We start from the raw sequence: 20,732 nt of genomic DNA on the forward strand, positions 1-20,732 counted from the left end.
CACAGCCATTCTGGAAACATCCCCCAGGCTGTGGCTAAGCCATGTCTCCGCAATATCCTTTCTTTCAGGAGTGCTAGTTCTGCAGGGTTCGCAGGAGAGCTTCTGTAAAGTTTAGAAGGTAGGAGACGAGGTACTGGCAGAAGTAAAGCTGTGAGGACGGGGCGTGAGTCGTGCTTGGGTAGCTCAGTTGGTAGAGCACTTGCCCGCGAAAGGCAAAGGTCCCGAGTTCAAGTCTCAGTCCGGCACACAGCTTTAATCTGCCAGGAAGTTTCATATCAGCACACACTCCGCTGCAGAGTGAAAATCTAATTCTGGAATGACCTGCTCTACATGGAGACTTGAAACTCCTCTCCGGGTAGCCACATGGCAGTTATGCCACACCCCTGTTGCAATTCACACAAAGCCCACTGTTGCCCCGTCAGTGAACAGGATGCGAGGTTCAGATCTTAGATTATTGCCACCTTACACCTATTTAATTCAGGTGTAAAGTGCCAGTACAAAAAACCACAATCTGCGTGTTTTTACTCTGTAATTTTTTTCCAGACCTGCAAAAGAGTAGTCACTGCATTTATCTTGTACACATCTCCTGTTCTGGTATGATGAAATACCATAGTATGTTTTTAAAAGTCTAGGGTGACCATTGCGTTTTGTAATGTCACTCAATAGCATAAGCAGCAGGGCATTCGTAACCAAGCCACCTGTGTGTTAAACAAACCAACTTTGAATCATTTTTTTGTCACATAGTCATGAACAAAGCTCTTGCTGATGTGAGAGTAGGGTGGGACACACAGCACATAGTTACCACTTGAACATCCCGATTGAAATGCAGCAGAACTCATATCCACTGTTGTGAAAGAATGTAGGAAAGGAGAATGCTACATTCAGAATGTATAAGACAATTTGTTGAAGTTAAATTTCGTACAGTAAGTTTGCAGTCACATTTGTGAATTGTGAGAATTATCTTTCAGTGGAGTAAACTGTTGATCCATTAGGTGAACAGTTTGCTGTTATTGATAATCAGGAATAATGAATGATAACGATGGCAGCAATAACAGTGATTACTCAGGAAGCACCAATATAGTGGCTTACTGCAGCAACACTGAGGGGAGTGGAATCCATCCACTTTAGTCCAATGTGTAACAGTTGATATTATAATATTTTTAATAGTAGTAGTTGCTCAGTAGTGAGGTGTGGAACATCTGCTCTACCTGTTTACCGTATATCTGTAGTTTTACTGCAAGCAGTTCCTGCGGAATCCACACGTACAAAATCAGCAGTCTGTGGTGGCCGTGTATGCAGCTTTGATACCCACATTTAAAATGAGGATGTGATACAAGAAGATAAGCAAGATACAGTATTGTTTATTGAATTTCAAAAAGCTGTGTACAAACTCGGTCTGAGCAGATACCCAGTTATTAATGAAATGCCAGAACAGTCTTTGTGGGCATGGCTCAAAAGGCAAAAAATGAACTGTGAAAGCTCATTAATGAAATTTAAGTGTTGAAGATACATAAAGGTTTTGAAAGAATGTGATTGCAGTCCATTAGGAGAGGACTAGTGTGTTTTAAGAAGAAACTGGCTCACTTAAGAAATTTTAGCAGGTTCAGGAAAAAAAACAAGTAAACATATATTGTATCCAAAATTAACTCTCTTAATGACAAGCAGCATGTAATAATGAGCTCAAACGGAATGATACAGGGAACCAAAATCAGAAAATGAGTAAACCAGTGATGCTCATTGTCACAGCTGGCATTTAATTAGTATCTATTTGTGTATAGAATGTGCAATAAGGAAATTAAAGAGCTGTATGTGGAAGTTGTCATGGACAGAAAAATTTAATGATACTATTTGCTAATGTACAGTGGTGGTTGCTGCATGTGAACTGGAAGTGTCGGAAGCTTATTGAAATGGAACTTGTGCTGGCCTACAGCTATAGACGCACATAAACAGAAATAAAACTAAAGTAATGGTGTGCAGCTGGTGGTGATGCTGGATGAGTAAATATTAAACTTGGCAAGGAGATGTTTGAAGAGGTGGTGGTGTTTTGCCTTCTAGGTAGTACAATAGATCGAGGAGGAGGATGCAAGACACACAGTAGCAAGGATGACCCCTATGCCAACCAGTAGAAACACTGATCATGTGGACCCCATCTTGCACTTTGGTATCTTGAAATGAGCAGGTCAAAGCAGTCATGTAGTTGTATTCCTCAAATTTTAAAAATTGTAGGACTCAGTACCACACTAATTTATCAAATGAACGATCGTATATGACAGTGGTCATAAAACTTTTTGCTTAAGAACCAGTATTGAGATTGTAGGGTGACTCTTCAGGTCGCATGGGAAAGGCAATGTGTGTGGTCACAGGTACGTTTGAGACGTGGAGTGTGTTAGAGATGCTGAAGAAACTGAACTGGCAGACTGTTAAGGACGAATGCAGACTAGCCCATGAAAGCCCATTTATAACAAGAACCAGCTGTATCTCATCAATTTAGATATATATTACAGTTCCCTGCAGATCACTTCCAGAGGAGTCATGACAAGATTAGGTCGATTACAGCTCACATAGTACGCAAATGGAACTGTAAGAAGTTCTAATGACTGGTATGTTGAAGTGACCTCTGTTGTGCATCTGCAGTGGTTTGCAGAGTATACGAGGGCAGTTCAATAAGTAATGCAACACATTTTTTTTTTCTGAAACAGGGGTTGTTTTATTCAGCATTGAAATACACCAGGTTATTCCCCAGTCTTTTAGCTACACAACACTATTTTTCAACGTAATCTCCATTCAATGCTACGGCCTTACGCCACCTTTAAATGAGGGCCTAATTGCCTGCACGGTACCATTCCACTGGTCGATGTCGGAACCAACGTCGTACTGCATCAATAACTTCATCATCCGCGTAGTGCCTCCCACGGATTGCGTCCTTCATTGGGCCAAACATATGGAAATCCGACGGTGCGAGATCGGGGCTGTAGGGTGCATGAGGAAGAACAGTGCACTGAAGTTTTGTGAGCTCCTCTCGGGTGCGAAGACTTGTGTGAGGTCTTGCGTTGTCATGAAGAAGGAGAAGTTTGTTCAGATTTTTGTGCCTACGAACATGCTGAAGTCGTTTCTTCAATTTCTGAAGAGTAGCACAATACACTTCAGAGTTGATCGTTTGACCATGGGGAAGGACATCGAACAGAATAACCCCTTCAGCGTCCCCGAAGACTGTAACCATGACTTTACCGGCTGAGGGTATGGCTTTAAACTTTCTCTTGGTAGGGGAGTGGGTGTGGCGCCACTCCATTTGATTGCAGTTTTGTTTCAGGTTCGAAGTGATTAACCCATGTTTCATCGCCTGTAACAATCTTTGACAAGAAATTGTCACCCTCAGCCACATGACGAGCAAGCAATTCCGCACAGATGGTTCTCCTTTGCTCTTTATGGTGTTCGGTTAGACAACGAGGGACCCAGCGGGAACAAACCTTTGAATATCCCAACTGGTGAACAATTGTGACAGCACTACCAACAGAGATGTCAAGTTGAGCACTGAGTTGTTTGATGGTGATCCGTCGATCATCTCGAACGAGTGTGTTCGCACGCTCCGCCATTGCAGGAGTCACAGCTGTGCACGGCCGGCCCGCACGCGGGAGATCAGACAGTCTTGCTTGACCTTGCGGCGATGATGACACACGCTTTGCCCAACGACTCACCGTGCTTTTGTCCACTGCCAGATCACCGTAGACATTCCGCAAGCGCCTATGAATATCTGAGATGCCCTGGTTTTCCGCCAAAAGAAACTCGATCACTGCCCGTTGTTTGCAACGCACATCCGTTACAGACGCCATTTTAACAGCTCCGTACAGCGCTGCCACCTGTCGGAAGTCAATGAAACTATACGAGACGAAGCGGGAATGTTTGAAAATATTCCACAAGAAATTTCCGGTTTTTTCAACCAAAATTGGCCGAGAAAAAAAATGTGTTGCATTACTTATTGAACTGCCCTCGTAGATGTAGATGAGCAGAAGGCTTTCTGTAAAAAGAAACACAATTACTTTTACCTTGTTCCGTGACAATCGCCTTCTCATAGTATTTTGGTGCAGTGGTCCTGCTTTGTAGTACTACTGATCATACTGTGGGACTTTTTCCTTCCGTATAGGGGCAAGGCCTGTACAAGCTTGTATCTAAAACATCATGTACGTGTTCATGAAAAAAGTCTGCTGCATTCAGTTTTACTGACAACAACACACAATGAGTCAAGAGACAGTGATATATACGCATACTGATGATGGTAGTACCGCGTACTTAAGTTATAAAAGGGCATTGCATTGGTGCAGCTGTCATTTTACTCAGGTGATTTATGTGAAAAGTTTTCCATTGTGATTATGGCTTCATGATGGATATTTAGACTTTCAACATGAAGTGGTGGTTGGAGCTAGATGCATGGCACATTCAATTTCAGAAATGGTTAGCGAATTCAATATTCCGAGATCTACAGTGTCGAGACTGTGCCGATAATGCCAGGTTACAGGAATTACCTCTCACCATGGATAATGTAGGGGCTGATGGCCTTTACTTAATGACAGGGAGCAGTGGCTTTTCTGTAGAGTTGTAAGTACCAACAGATAAGTAACACTGCATGAAATAACCACAAAAAACAATGTGGGATGTACAACGAACATATCCATTAGAACAGTGTGGTGAAGTTTGGTGTTAATGAGCTATGGCAGCAGACAACCGACACGAGTGCCTTTGCTAACAGCACAACATTCCCTGCAACATCTCTCCTGGCTTGTGACCATATCAGGTGGATCCTAGATGATTGGAAAACTGTGGCCTGAACAGGTGAGTCCCAATTTCAGTTGGCAAAAGCTGATGATAGGGTTAGTGTGGTGCAGCCCCCATGAAGCCATGAAAACAAGTTGTTAACGAGGTATTGTCCAAACTGGTGCTATCTTCATAGGGGGTGGTCCGTATTTACGTGGAATGGATTGGGCCCTCTAATCCAACTGAACCAATCATTGACAGGAAATAGTAATGTTCGGCTACTTGGACACAGTCTGCAGCCATTCGTGGGCTTCATGTTCCCAAACGATGAAGGAATTTTTAGGGATGATGATGTGACGTAGCACCAGACCACAGCTGTTCATGACTGGTTTGATGAACATTGTGGACAGCTCCACTGAATGATTTGGCCACACAGATTGCCCAATATGAACCCCATCAAACCTTTATGGAGTGTAATCGAGTGGTCAGTTTGTGCCCAAAATTCCGCACCAGCAACACTTTAGCAATTATGGATTTCTGTAGAGGCAGATGATTCAATATTTCTGCAGGGGACTTACAATTACTTGAGTCCATGCCACATCAGAGTTGTTGCACTATGTCTGGCAAAAGATCAGACATGATATTAGGAGGTATCCCACGACTTCTGTCACCTCAGAGTAGAGTGAACAAGTAACTTATTTACTTCTCTCTCTCTCTCTCTCTCTCTCTCTCTCTCTCTCTCTCTCTCTCTCTCTCTCACACACACACACACACACACACACACACACACACACACACACACACACACACACACACACACGTAAGCATGCACACAACTGCCATGTCTTGGAGCTTGGACTGGAATAAATGTCAGATTAGCAATGTTCATGATGATAAGTCATCTTGTACAATTTCCTGCTGTTGGAAGGTTTTGCTTGGACCAAAATCCTCTTTGTTATCTCTGGACTTCTGCAAACTTTCTTCATCTGTTGTGAGCCACATGTCTTGACCTTCCCCTTGGTCTCTTGCCCCCTCTCATCATCTAAATAAAAAAAAAAAAAAATATGATGATGATAATAATAATAATAATAATAATAATATGGGATTTTTCACAAGTATCATCGGGGTTTCAGGCGATGTCTGCTGAAACTACAATGAATACAGAAAGAAAAAAAGGAAAAAAAAAGAAAAAAAATCGGAAAAGTGCTTGTAATATTAACACTCCAGACTAACTTAGTTATGCATATAGGTGAAGATGATGATTTCATGTGGTGCAGTGGCCTGGTGCATGCCTTTCTATTGGAGGCCATGTTGACAATTTGTGTGGCCCTAAACTACCTCAGTTACGAAACTGGAGAAACCTACAGTTTAACGTGGAGTCTGACCCATGTACTGTTTCTGACAATTCCTCACATCGTGGGGAGATGAAGGCTGGTTTAAAAAGAAGACTGAAAATATGTGGTCTGGCAGATTTGATAATGTAATGCCTTGGTTTCCAAGCACAGTCTTTACTGCTAGACCACCAGACGTGACATTTATATAGATAGTTCATTTATAGGTTTCGATGAGTGAGTTTGTATCAAAATAAACTCTTAAGGGTAAAAAAATGCACCACAGAGGAATTATCCAAATGGGACATAAATCGGTAGACATGATGCCCACATACAAAGAAACAAATTATTAAAATTTCACAAAAATTGGATGATTTATTCAAGAGAAAGAGCTTCACAAATTGAGCAAGTCTAAAACTCATTGGTCCGCTTCTGACTCTTACACAAGTATTTATTCACAGTTGATTGATAATTGTTGTATGTCCCCCTGAGGCATATCATGTGTGCCACTTTCTGTCCAATTGGTGTGTTAGACATCAAGGTCCGGGCAATCGCAGAGGGTGGGCTTATTGGTAGTTGGGAGCTCCAATGTTAGATGCGTAATGGGGCCCCTTAGGGATATGGCGGCTAAGGAGGGGAAGATATCCAGTGTGTGCACAGTGTGCATTCCAGGTGGAGTCATTCCTGATGTGGAAAGGGTCCTTCCGGATGCCATGAAGAGCACAGGGTACAGCCAGCTGCAGGTGGTGGCACATGTCGGCACTAATGATGTGTGTCGCTTTGGATCTGAGGAAATTCTCTCTGGATTCCAGCAGCTGTCTGATTTGGTGAAGGCTGCCGGTCTTGCTTACGAGATAAAGGCAGAGCTCACCATCTGCAGCATCATTGACAGAACCAACTGCGGACCTTTGGTGCAGAGCCGGGTGGAAGGTCTGAATCAGAGGCTCAGACGGTTTTGCGACCGTGTTGGCTGCAGATTCCTTGACTTGCGCCATAGGGTGGTGGGGTTTCGGGTTCCACTGAATAGGTCAGGAGTTCACTACACTCGGCTGGCGGCTACATGGGTAGCGGAGGCTGTGTGGTGTGGACTGTGTGGTTTTTTAGGTTAGAAGGCCTCTGGAAAGTACGGGGTGGGCTGCAATCTCAAAGGGTGCATGGCAAATACAGGAAGTGCTTGGATCAAGGAACTGTTGGAATTGTAGTTGTAAATTGTTGTAGTTGTGCTGGGAAAGTCCCTGAGCTTCAAGCGCTAATAGAAAGCACAGAAGCTGAAATCGTTATAGGTACAGAAAGCTGGCTAAAGGCTGAAATAAGTTCTGCAGAAATTTTTACGAAGTCTCAGACGGTGTTCAGGAAAGATAAATTAGGCAGAATTGGTGGTGGAGTGTTTGTGTCTGTCAGTAGTGGTTTATCTTGTAGTGAAGTCGAAGTAGATACTCAGTGCGAGTTGGTATGGGTGGAGGTTATACTTAACAGCCGAACTAAGTTAATAATTGGCTCCTTCTACTGACCCCCAGACTCCGATAATATAGTTGCTGAACAGTTCAGAGAAAATTTGTCTCGTAACAAATAAATACCCCACTCATACGGTTATAGTTGGTGGGGACTCCAACCTTCCCTAGATATGTTGGCAAAAATACTTGTTCAAAACCGGTGGTAGGCAGAAAACATCTTCCGAGATTGTCCTAAATGCTTTCTCTGAAAATTATTTCGAGCAGTTAGTCCACGATCCCACGCGAATTGTAAATGGTTGCGAAAACACACTTGACCTCTTAGCCACAAACAATCCAGAGCTAATAGAGAGCATCATGACTGATACAGGAATTAGTGATCACAAGGTCGTTTTAGCTAGGCTCAATACCGTTTCTTCCAAATGCACCAGAAACAAACGCAAAATAATTTTATTTAAAAAAGCGGATAAAGTGTCACTAGAAGCCTTCCTAAGAGACAATCTCCATTCCTTCCGAACTGACTAGGCAAATGTAGACGAGATGTGGCTCAAATTCAAAGATATAGTAGCAACAGCAATTGAGAGATTCATACCTCATAAATTGGTAAGAGATGGAACTGATCCCCCATGGTACACAAAACAGGTCCGAACGCTGTTGCAGAGGCAACGGAAAAAGCATGCGAAGTTCAGAAGAACGCGAAATCCCGAAGATTGGCTAAAATTTACAGACGCGCGAAATTTGGCATGAACTTCAATGCGAGATGCCTTTAATAGGTTCCACAACGAAACATTGTCTCGAAATTTGGTAGAAAATCCAAAGAAATTCTGTTCGTATGTAAAGTACACAATCGGCAAGATGCAGTCAATACCTTCGCTGCGCAGTGCTGATGGTACTGTTACCGATGACTGTGCCGCTAAAGCGGAGTTATTGAACGCAGTTTTCCGATATTCCTTCACCAGGGAAGACGAATGGAATATTCCAGAATTTGAAACGTGAACAGCTGCTAGCATGAGTTTCTTAGAAGTAGATAACTTAGGGGTTGCGAAGCAACTCAAATTGCTTGATACGGGCAAGTCTTCAGGTCCAGATTGTATACCGATTAGGTTCCTCTCAGATTACGCTGACACAATAGCTCCCTACTTAGCAATCATATACAACCGCTCGCTCACCGATAGATCTGTACCTACAGATTGGAAAATAGCCCAGGTCACACCAGTGTTTAAGAAGGGTAGTGGGAGCAATCCATCGAACTACAGACCTATATCATTGAAGTCGGTTTGCAGTAGGGTTTTGGAGCATATACTGTATTCAAACATTATGAATCACCTCGAAGGGAACGATCTATTGATACGTAATCAGCGTGGTTTCAGAAAACATCGTTCTTGTGTAACGCAGCTAGCTCTTTATTTGCACAAAGTAATGGCAGCTATCGACAGGGGATCTCAAGTTGATTCCGTATTTCTAGATTTCCGGAAAGCTTTTGACACCGTTCCTCAAAAGCGACTTCTAATCAAGCTGCGGGCCTGTGGGGTATAGTCTCAGTTGTGGGGCTGGATTCATGATTTCCTGTCAGGAAGGTCGCAGTTTGTAGTAATAGACGGCAAATCGAGTAAAACTGAAGTGATATCAGGTGTTCCCCAGGGGAGTGTCCTGGGACCTCTGCTGTTCCTGATTTATATAAATGACCTGGGTGACAATCTGAGCAGTTCTCTTAGGTTGTTCGCAGATGATGCTGTAATTTACCGTCTAGTAAGGTCATCCGAAGACCAGTATCAGTTGCAAAGTGATTTAGAAAAGATTGCTGTATAGTGTGGCAGGTGGCAGTTGATGCTAAATAACAAAAAGTGTGAGGTGATCCACATGAGTCCCAAAAGAATTCCGTTGGAATTCGATTACTCGATAAATAATAAAATTCTCAAGGCTGTCAATTCAACTAAGTACCTGGGTGTTAAAATTACGAACAACTTCAGTTGGAAAGACCACATAGATAATATTGTGGGGAAGGCGAGCCAAAGGTTGCGTTTCATTGGTAGGACACTTAGAAGATGCAACAAGTCCACTAAAGAGACGGCTTACACTACACTCGTTACCGAGCGAGGTGGTGCAGTGGTTAGTCACTGGACTCGCATTCGGAAGGACGACGGTTCAATCCCGCGTCCGGCCATCCTGATTTAGGTTTTCCGTGATTTCCCTAAATCACTCCAGGCAAATGCCAGGATGGTTCCTCTGAAAGGGCATGGCCGACTTCCTTCCCCATCCTTCCCTATCCCGATGAGACCGATGACCACGCTGTCTGGTCTCCATCCCCAAACCAACCAACTAACTACACTCGTTCGTCCTCTGTTAGAATATTGCTGCGCGGAGTGGGATCCTTACCAGGTGGGATTGACAGAGGACATCGAAAGGGTGCAAAAAAGGGCAGCTCGTTTTGTATTATCACGTAATAGGGGAGAGAGTGTGGCAGATATGATACGCGAGTTGGGATGGAAGTCATTAAAGCAGACGTTTTTCGTCGCGACGAGATCTTTTTACGAAATTTCAGTCACCAACTTTCTCTTCCGAATGCAAAAATATTTTGTTGAGCCCAACCTACATAGGTAAGAACGATCATCAAAATAAAATTAAGAGGAATCAGAGCTCGAACAGGAAGGTTTAGGTGTTCGTTTTTCCTGCGCGCTGTTCGGGAGTGGAATGGTAGGGAGATAGTATGATTGTGGTTCAGTGAACCCTCTGCCAAGCACTTAAATGTGAATTGCAGAGTAAGCATGTAGATGTAGATCAAAATCCTGAGGCGTTTGCAAACGTTCTCAGTTGGGAAGAGCTCCGGCAACCCGGTCAAGGTGGGTATCGGCAAGCATGATTACAAGCAGTAGGAACTCTTGCTGTATGCAGGCAGGCATTATCTTGCTGAAATATAAGCTCAGTATGGTTTGCCACAATGGTTATAGAATATCAACATATTAGTGTGCCTTAACATGATGTGTGTGTCCCGGGACAATCAGGAAATATGGGGAAATATACTGGAATTTTTCATTGTTTTAATTTTCAGTTAAATTTTTGTAATTTTGTCTGGCAAGAACTGATACTCTAGCAAAGAACTTCACTTTAGCTTGCTACTGCGGAATAATACTGCAGCAATAAAACATGAAAGTTAGAATAACACACAAAAAAAGCACCTCAGTTGCAAAGGAAATGCACCATGTACACCGACAAAATGCAGTACCCACACAAGTTTTACTGACAGCAAAATGTGTAAAATACTTTAGGATGAAGACTATGCAATACTTCATATCAAACTAGTTTGATGAGTATGACGTGACAATTGTCACATTTCTTATAGTTTGCAGGAGAATATTGTGGATGGGGTTTTCAGAAGAGTTACTTTCAAAGTGCATTTTCTTTCACACAAGTTGAATTAAATTACGTGTGAGAATGTGCGATGAATTTCTTAAATTGTGAAGAATTTGACTCTCATTCAATACTTAACAGTGATTTGGAAAAATACTGGGTCCAGAAGACCAGCCATTTATGCCATTATTTAAAATTTTTACTGGCAACTTTGTGTTTGATGTATCTTCAAGGGTAACACATACTAGGAAAGACAAATATTATATGTGACAGATTAGCTTTTATTGTAATTGTACTGTATGAATATAAATTTAAATGATTAACTTATCCTATTTGTGTGTTCACGCTACTTAACCTGTGCTGTTGCTATTGATGGACAGTATCGTATGTCCTAGGCTCTTAAATATCTGCTGTCATTCTCCCCCCTCCCCACTATGGTGTATTAGAATCCTGAATAAAACCAACCTACTTTCAGAAAAATAATTGTTACTTACTGAATACCATTCATACAGAGTCCACCTGAGTTGCCATTTCCTATACAGTGAAACCTCTTTATAATGTTCCTCCATATAATGTTTTCCCCTGTTACATCTGTTTTTTTCGGTCCCGATTAAAAGCTCATATAACCAATGTTAAATTTCCCTCTTTACTGTGTTTCCTCTGTTACAATTTCCTCCATGTAACGCTCATACTTTTGGAACCCTGGTCAATTATTTACCTCTTTATATCGTTTAAGTGACTGGATGTAGACGCATCATTTTCCGTTCTGTGGATTCACAGTTTGCACCGGCTCGGAAGGCCCATGCTCAGAGTGTTTCTTATGTCAGCAGAAGAACCTGGTCACGTGACATGTCACACACATTCTGCTTGCGATCTTTTTGGCACCATTTACTTTCACCCATCCACCTACCGGGCCCCATGTTTTAATTACAAAAAACTAATCATTTGATACATTGATCATTTGAAATGAATATCATATTACAGTGTTGTGAAAATTTAAAATGTCATCTATGGCACCATTTGTCAAAGCTGGTAAGTGGTATCCCGATCTTCAGTAATGCCCTATAATTATTATTTGGAAGCCTTCCTCTTTATAGTGTTTTCCTCTATACAGTGTTCAGAATTTGTGGTCCCTTGAAAAACATTATATAGAGGTTTCACTGTAGTCTGTTTTCTTGATTACTGTCACAGTCAGTGTATGAGAGTTGGATCTGATTAATGTCACTGTTAATGGCAGCTTTCTCATAAAATCCCCTATTACAGCTAGCTTTTATCCACAGGAAAATAACACTTTTACACCGCTTACAACATCCTTCCACCTTTTTGAGAAATATTTTTGATGTATCTCCGTCTTAAAAATGGCCTTCTACTGCACCAATGCACGCCACTAGTCTTTCTCCTCTTCCTACATTTCTCCTCTTCCACACCCCACCCCACTCTCAACCCTTGCAACTCTTGACTGCCTCTACCTGGCTTCACCCTTACCCCCCCCCCCCCCCCCCACACACACACACACACACACACACACACACACACACACACACACACACACTCTCTCTCTCTCTCTCTCTCTCTCTCTCTCTCTCTCTCTGAAATACTCTGACTATGGCTGTACGACTTCGCTTCCTTGAAAGATTAACTCAGCTTTTAGGTGGTTATTTCTGTTGCAGAGCTTGACCCTCGATCAACGTCTGCCAGTAATACCAGCGTATGCCAGTCTGGGAAGAGTGTGCCTGCATGACAAGATGCCGACACGTCAGCAGAACATAAGAATGATAGAACTCGGGAAGTATCGCATCAGGCCACTTTATTACTCTCCGTATCCTGAGGTAATCTTCTTATTTTTATCCTTCCTTGTGTGTGTGTGTGTGTGTGTGTGTGTGTGTGTGTGTGTGTGTGTGTGTGTAAAAAGTACATTATTGAATGTTTTTCACTTGAAGTTAAAGGGCATCATTAAAAATACGCCCTGGTAATCTGTTAGGTTGGTGCATAATCTAGTAGGATTTTGTTCTGCATGTTGGTATTCCAGGTGCTATTGGTTCATTTCTCTATTGTCATTTTTATTTGTAATTCACTCTCGCTATTTGAGTTTACATATTGTCATTTGGAGTAGTCTTCTGTTTGAATTCAGTAGAGGGGTGACAGCAGCGGAGGAAGCCAGAAACATTTTCACCATGTGTGGGAGTAATGCCATTGGACAGAGCATAGCAAGAATATGATTTCTTGTTTTGACATGTTCAGGAAAACCTACAGGGTTTGAAGAAGATTGTTTAAATGCATTAATTCACAATGATCCACATCACTGTGCTTGAGAACTGGCAAATATGCTAAATTTTGATCATTCCATCATGCGACGTTTATTTGCAATAAAGAATGTTCAGAAATCAGATGTATGGGAACCACATGCTGTAAGTCAAAATCATAAAAATCTGTCAGTGTCCATGTATGCATCCCTGCTTCCCCCCCTCCCCCCCATCATCATCATAAATTGGCTCATGAACACCACTTGATTATTCGTACCCTTATTGTTACCAGTGATTAGAATGGTAACACAAGGAAAAGAAAGGAATGAGGACTAACAAAGCAGTAACTTGCCGTACAAACATCTGTGTGCATCGACAAAAGATAAGCTATGCATCTGGAGGAACAGTGACAATGTGGTATACTATTAATTGCTTCCCCAAGGCGTATCCATCATCGCTAATTTTTTGAAAGATTCCATGATGGCTTCAATTGCTTTTCAAGCATGGTTGTACAATTTTGTGCTTAGGCAATTTTCAGGTATCTAAAACGGAAGCAATGTACATTAGTGACACTTGTGATTTTGGTGTAGGAACAAGTCATATCTGTAATATACTAAACACATTATGACTTACTTTATGGGTGATTTTTTAGTAGTAATCCAATTACTCCATGTTATGCTCAAAAAATCTTTATACCGACTATCCAAAAATGACGTGCTCCCAGAATAAAATAACTAATATTTATAAGTTTTTTTAAAGAAATTACGTATGTAATTACACCAGTGATGAATGGTAATTAAATATAATGGAGAAGAAAAGCCTGTCGAGTTTAATTAACAAATTTCTGTAAAATAATTGTAGTTTTCCTGGTGTTAAGTATATTAAAACATGGCTCTTATATATAAGAGCTCGGCAGCAACTGCTCGAAAGTCATGTGCATTATGCGCCTGGTATATCTACAGATATGACTTTTTCCTACATCAAAATCACAAGTGTCACTAATGTGCCAATGTATAGTGCTTCTGTTTTAGATACTTGAAAATGGCCTAAGGCCGAAATTGTACAATTGTACATGAAATAGAGAGAATGGCAGCCGAAGGCGGCATGAAATCTTTCAAAAAATTCATTGCATTGAAAATTATTGAGTCATTGCTAATGTTTACTGGCAACAACCAAGATGCCTTTCAAACACAATCCAAGAATGACTACCAGGAAGACAGTGTGAAGTGATGCTACACTGTAACACCTGCCCTTGTTCTGCTAGACTTACAAACACTACATAGGAGTTGGGTTGGGAAGGCAATCTGCACCCATTTCATTCAACTGATCTTGCATGCTAAAATTTTCACCTTTTTCACTCTCTACGGAACAACCCACAAGGAATTTCTTTTCTGGATGAAAATGCTCTACAAATATGGCTCAGAGTTCGACTCAAAACCTTATGATTTCAACAGTCATGGAATCAAAAAGTTCCCCTAACATTGGTAGACTGTTGTGAATAGTGAAGTAGAATGTGTTATTGGTAAGTCTGTTGTGTTTATTAAACTTAAGTAAAATGCTGTGAACTTGTGGACCAACCCAATATATTCGGTTGCCTATCTAATGGCTTCCAGGAGCAACAAAAATTTTATTTTCAATCCTTTGCATAATTATTGAGCAACATTAAAAATGCTGTTATAATCTAGTCACTAAGAGGTATAATCTCATGTTAAGCATTTAACACATTACAACAAGTATTGCAGTTGGAAACAATGAGATTGTTTTGAGGCAGTGTGAATCAATTCATGAATACATATACTATATTCATCTGATATTTGAGAATTAGAGCACTGTGTTGACTTCCAAAACACGTTACACATAATTTCCAATCTTTACAAGGTTTTTGCTTGCTGATACCCCACAAAATTATGAAACAAAAAATGCTTATTACTTTTTGCCGTTCATGCAGTAAAACTGCCACATCAGGGGATGTTTTAATTTATTGCTTATTTACTACTAACTGTATTTGTAATACATTTTGCATATTGTATCCACATATACCACTGAATGAACCTGCAAAATTATACAGCTATAATTGTAAGGCACACCATCCAGGAGATATCACATCATAAACAGTGAGATGTGTGAAGAAGTTGCTTTTGGTTAATATGAAGTGCGCAATTTTTTCACACATCTCACTGTTAATGATGCAATGTCTCCTGAACAGTGAGTCATACAATTATAGCTGTATAATTTTGCACAATAATGTGAATTGACTACATTAAAAATATCAGTAGTCTTACCTTGGTTGTTTAAAAGTAATACCAGCATCATTTGTTCATCAGCTTAACCACAAACAAGAAATTGTTAGAGGCTTTGAGGTCCGATATCTTAAGTACTTTGAATCATTCCCCTTACTGCCCCCTCTTAGTCCTGCAGGTGAATATATTTGTGCATAACTTCTGGAAAGGATGTGGAATTTTTCAAGGGTATGTCCACACAAAATATTCTCAGAGTTCGAAAGGAGTCATGTTTGAGTTAAAATTTGAGCGTTTGAAGACACTGAATATCTTCATCTCCTGACTGCTTGTCTCTTCGTGTAGAAATTATCTTGCTTAGTATTGGTGGAGTGGTGTGTCAAGGAACAGTGTGTAGAGGTGGGAAGTGGACAGTGGAGCACATGAGCCCCTCCATCCACACAGGCCAGAACTACTGTATTTACCTGATTAGAATTTTCCCCAAATTCATCATTTGAAAGATACAGGTCACTTGCATTTGCAGATTAGAATACTGCTCTGGAGGTCATAGGGGTATCTCACATTCAGACATGAACATTGTCATGTGCAGACTTATTTTGAGGAATTCGGAAGAGTGACAGAGGAACACTATCAGCTCAGCTGAGAACTAGGTCAAGTGTAGGGAAGGGAGCGGTGAGTGGGCAGTGCATCATGTTGTGCTGCAACTGTGGGAATGTATGCTGTGTTCCTTGGCTTCTTATAAACGACTACAGTGTTTAAACTTCAGTTTGCCTGAATTCTTTGTGCTGGGAACTAAATTGACTTTAATCTGCTGCTTTTTTCACTTCATTGGTCAGGTGAAATTATCATCGGTGGTGGTGGTGGTGGTGGTGGTGGTGGTGGTGGTGGTGGTGGTTAAACATCACGGTGCCATAGACTGGTTTAGGCACAGTCAAGATAAAAGTTAATGTAAACAATTTTCTACTTCATTGGTTTATCAAAATGTTGACACTAGAAAAGGGCATAAATGGCCACCAGAGTACATTGGTGTTATTTATATTTAGTGTTGTTACTGGAAATGGTGTGTTACATAAGGGGGCTCAAATAGCACCAGATGTCGATCACTGTGAAGGACATGAAGGTGCTGCATACTCTCATAGAGACAGCATTGTCAGTATCTTATAAGAGTTTGAAAGGTTACCTTCCATTAGGAACATGGGTGCACTCAGTGACTGTCATATGATTTACAAATGATAGAACGCAGCAATCGGTTGTCCTTTTTTATGGGTTTTGTTTGGCAAATCTAGATTTCACTAGTGCCTAGCCATTATCAATGCATTATTTCATACTATTAGTGCATGTCAGTTCACGGTTGTTCAGACGTCTGTTACAGTTCTTCCAAGACTACTGTATAATGAATGTAGGCTTTGTGGAGAACACACAGATCGGCAATTGTAGAGTTTGAAAGAGACCTTATTGTGGGTCTCCACACACATCCCTTGTCAAGTTGTGGAATGACCAGATTTGGAGGGCATTTGGATGCAACATGTCTAATGTTGAACTGTGTAGGTAGGTATACTCATAGTTGAGAACCAGGTCGACGTCAAACTTCCAAAATGGAAAATCACTGTCTTGTGCACTAAGCACGTTTTAACCCATTCACAGCTGCACCTACCATCCAAAAACAGGTATGGATTCCCTGCAACATTGTGTCATCCTGCACCACAGGTGGAAGAATAGCAGTGGTCGAATTAGATGATGCAGTCCTGTGCGTAAGCTTCTGTTAACATCCCAACACGAACAGCTCTATTTGGTGTGGTGCTGTGGTTGGGAAGCACGAACTGCTGATGAATGGCATTAAATTGTGTTAACAATGAATTATAGTTCTGCACTATCCCAAATGATTGTCTGCGAGTACGGCAGCGATTTGAGGAGAGGTGACTGTACGGAGGAGCCGTCGGATACGACTTCGGTCCGAGACTGGTTGTGACTGGGGGAAATCTGGTGGCGAGTGTTACCTCTCATGTGAGAGTAGTGTAGTGCTATTTTTAGACAGGAAAATTATGGGTGTGCGTGGGACCGTAATCTCTGAACTCTACAAGTGATGATGTAGTACTCCTGTGGTCAGCAATATCCCCAGATCTCTGCCCATTAGAACATGTGTAGGACCAGCACAGATATCAGCTCCATCCCAGTGCCAGTATACAGGATATGAAGGACCAGTTACAACAGTTGTGGCCATTTCCTGAGTGAAGGATACAATGGCTTTGACATCTTTCCCAACCAAATAAGTGCATGCATCCATGCCAGAGGAATGTAATGTTGTACTGATAAGTGGGCTCCTACTGCCAAATTCTTTGTAAATTTTATTCTGTTTTGTAATAACTGCAATAACATCACATGCCCTCTCAATGTGCAAAATTTTGTTTCATGTCCTTCACCTGTTCTGCCCCCCCCATGAACCATGGACCTTGCTGTTGGTGGGGAGGCTTGCGTGCCTCAGCGATACAGATGGCCGTACCGTAGGTGCAACCACAACGGAGGGGTATCTGTTGAGAGGCCAGACAAACCTGTGGTTCCTGAAGAGGGGCAGCAGCCTTTTCAGTAGTTGCAGGGCCAACAGTCTGGATGATTGACTGATCTGGCCTTGTAACATTAACCAAAACGGCCTTGCTGTGCTGGTACTGCGAACGGCTGAAAGCAAGGGGAAACTACAGCCGTAATTTTTCCCGAGGACATGCAGCTTTACTGTATGATTAAATGATGATGGCGTCCTCTTGGGTAAAATATTCCGGAGGTAAAATAGTCCCCCATTCGGATCTCCGGGCGGGGACTACTCAAGAGGCCGTCGTTATCAGGAGAAAGAAAACTGGCATTCTACGGATCGGAGCATGGAATGTCAGATCCCTTAATCTGGCAGGTAGGTTAGAAAATTTAAAAAGGGAAATGGATAGGTTAAAGTTAGATATAGTGGGAATTAGTGAAGTTCGGTGGCAGGAGGAACAAGACTTTTGGTCAGGTGATTACAGGGTTATAAATACAAAATCAAATAGGGGTAACGCAGGAGTAGGTTTAATAATAAATAACAAAATAGGAGTGCGGGTTAGCTACTACAAACAGCATAGTGAACACATTATTGTGGCCAAGATAGACACAAGGCCCATGCCTACTACAGTAGTACAAGTTTATATGCCAACTAGCTCTGCAGATGATGAAGAAATTGATGAAATGTATGACGAGATAAAAGAAATTATTCAGGTAGTGAAGGGAGACGAAAATTTAAGTCATGGGTGACTGGAATTCGTCAGTAGGAAAAGAGAGAGAAGGAAATATAGTAGGTGAATATGGATTGGGGGGAAGAAATGAAAGAGGAAGCCGCCTTGTAGAATTTTGCACAGAGCATAACTTAATCATAGCTAACACTTGGTTCAAGAATCATGAAAGAAGGTTGTATACCTGGAAGAATCCTGGAGATACTAAAAGGTATCATATAGATTATATAATGGTAAGACAGAGATTTAGGAACCAGGTTTTAAATTGTAAGACATTTCCAGGGGCAGATGTGGATTCTGACCACAATCTAGTGGTTATGAACTGCAGATTGAAACTGAAGAAACTGCAAAAAGGCGGGAATTTAAGGAGATGGGACCTGGCTAAACTGAAAGAACCAGAGGTTGTAGAGTGTTTCAGGGAGAGCATAAGGGAACAATTGACAGGAATGGGGGAAAGAAATACAGTAGAAGAAGAATGGGTAGCTTTGAGGGATGAAGTAGTGAAGGCAGCAGAGGATCAAGTAGGTAAAAAGACAAGGGCTAATAGAAATCCTTGGGTAACAGAAGAAATATTGAATTTAATTGATGAAAGGAGAAAATATAAAAATGCAGTAAATGAAGCAGGCAAAAAGGAATACAAACGTCTCAAAAATGAGATTGACAGGAAGTGCAAAATGGCTAAGCAGGGATGGCTAGAGTACAAATGTAAGGATGTAGAGGCTTGTCTCACTAGTGGTAAGATAGATACTGCCTACAGGAAAATTAAAGAGACCTTTGGAGATAAGAGAACCAGTTGTATGAATATCAAGAGCTCAGATGGCAACCCAGTTCTAAGCAAAGAAGGGAAGGCAGAAAGGTGGAAGGAATATATAGAGGGTTTATACAAGGGCGATGTACTTGAGGACAATATTATGGAAATGGAAGAGGATGTAGATGAAGATGAAATGGGAGATAAGATACTGCGTGAAGAGTTTGACAGAGCACTGAAAGACCTGAGTCGAAACAAGGCCCCGGGAGTAGACAACATTCCATTAGAACTACTGATGGCCTTGGGAGAGCCAGTCATGACAGAACTCTACCATCTGGTGCGCAAGATGTATGAGACAGTCGAAATACCCACAGACTTCAAGAAGAATATAATAATTCCAATCCCAAAGAAAGCAGGTGTTGACAGATGTGAAAATTACCGAACTATCAGTTTAATAAGTCACAGCTGCAAAATACTAACGCGAATTCTTTACAGACGAATGGAAAAACTGGTAGAAGTGGACCTCGGGGAGGATCAGTTTGGATTCCGTAGAAATGTTGGAACACGTGAGGCAATACTAACCTTACGAGTTATCTTAGAAGAAAGATTAAGAAAAGGCAAACCTACGTTTCTAGTATTTGTAGACTTAGAGAAAGCTTTTGACAACGTTAACTGGAATACTCTTTCAAATTCTGAAGGTGGCAGGGGTAAAATACAGGGACCGAAAGGCTATTTACAATTTGTACAGAAACCAGATGGCGGTTACAAGAGTCGAGGGCATGAAAGGGAAGCAGTGGTTGGGAAAGGAGTGAGACAGGGTTGTAGCCTCTCCCCGATGTTATTCAATCTGTATATTGAGCAAGCAGTAAAGGAAACAAAAGAAAAATTCGGAGTAGGTATTAAAATTCATGGAGAAGAAGTAAAAACTTTGAGGTTTGCGGAGACAGCAAAGGACTTGGAAGAGCAGTTGAACGGAATGGACAGTGTCTTGAAAGGAGGATATAAGATGAACATCATCAAAAGCAAAACGAGGATAATGGAATGTAGTCAAATTAAATCGGGTGATGCTGAGGGGATTAGATTAGGAAATGAGACACTTAAAGTAGTAAAGGAGTTTTGCTATTTAGGGAGTAAAATAACTGATGATGGTCGAAGTGGAGAGGATATAAAATGTAGACTGGCAATGGCAAGGAAATCGTTTCTGAAGAAGAGAAATTTGTTAACATCGAGTATAGATTTAAGTATCAGGAAGTCGTTTCTGAAAGTATTTGTGTGGCGTGTAGCCATGTATGGAAGTGAAACATGGGCGATAACCAGTTTGGACTAGAAGAGAATAGAAGCTTTCGAAATGTGGTGCTACAGAAGAATGCTGAA

The 20,732-nt window shown here is 41.4% G+C and overlaps 1 protein-coding gene across 3 annotated transcripts in view; it reads left to right on the forward strand.

Annotated features, from left to right (window-relative positions):
* Window positions 1–20,732, forward strand: part of LOC124551167 (histone acetyltransferase Tip60-like) — a 107,395-nt gene that overhangs the window by 24,521 nt on the left and 62,142 nt on the right. For 2 of the 3 annotated variants that reach the window (XM_047126149.1, XM_047126148.1), the window contains exon 5: window positions 12,550–12,708. In XM_047126149.1, coding sequence (XP_046982105.1) covers window positions 12,550–12,708 — 159 coding nt within the window. Of the gene's footprint in view, window positions 1–12,530; window positions 12,709–20,732 lie in introns of all 3 variants that reach the window. The other variant, XM_047126150.1, reaches the window with a different exon arrangement.

The sequence above is a fragment of the Schistocerca americana genome, chromosome 9 (assembly GCF_021461395.2).
Source record: "Schistocerca americana isolate TAMUIC-IGC-003095 chromosome 9, iqSchAmer2.1, whole genome shotgun sequence".
Lineage (NCBI taxonomy): Eukaryota > Metazoa > Arthropoda > Insecta > Orthoptera > Acrididae > Schistocerca > Schistocerca americana.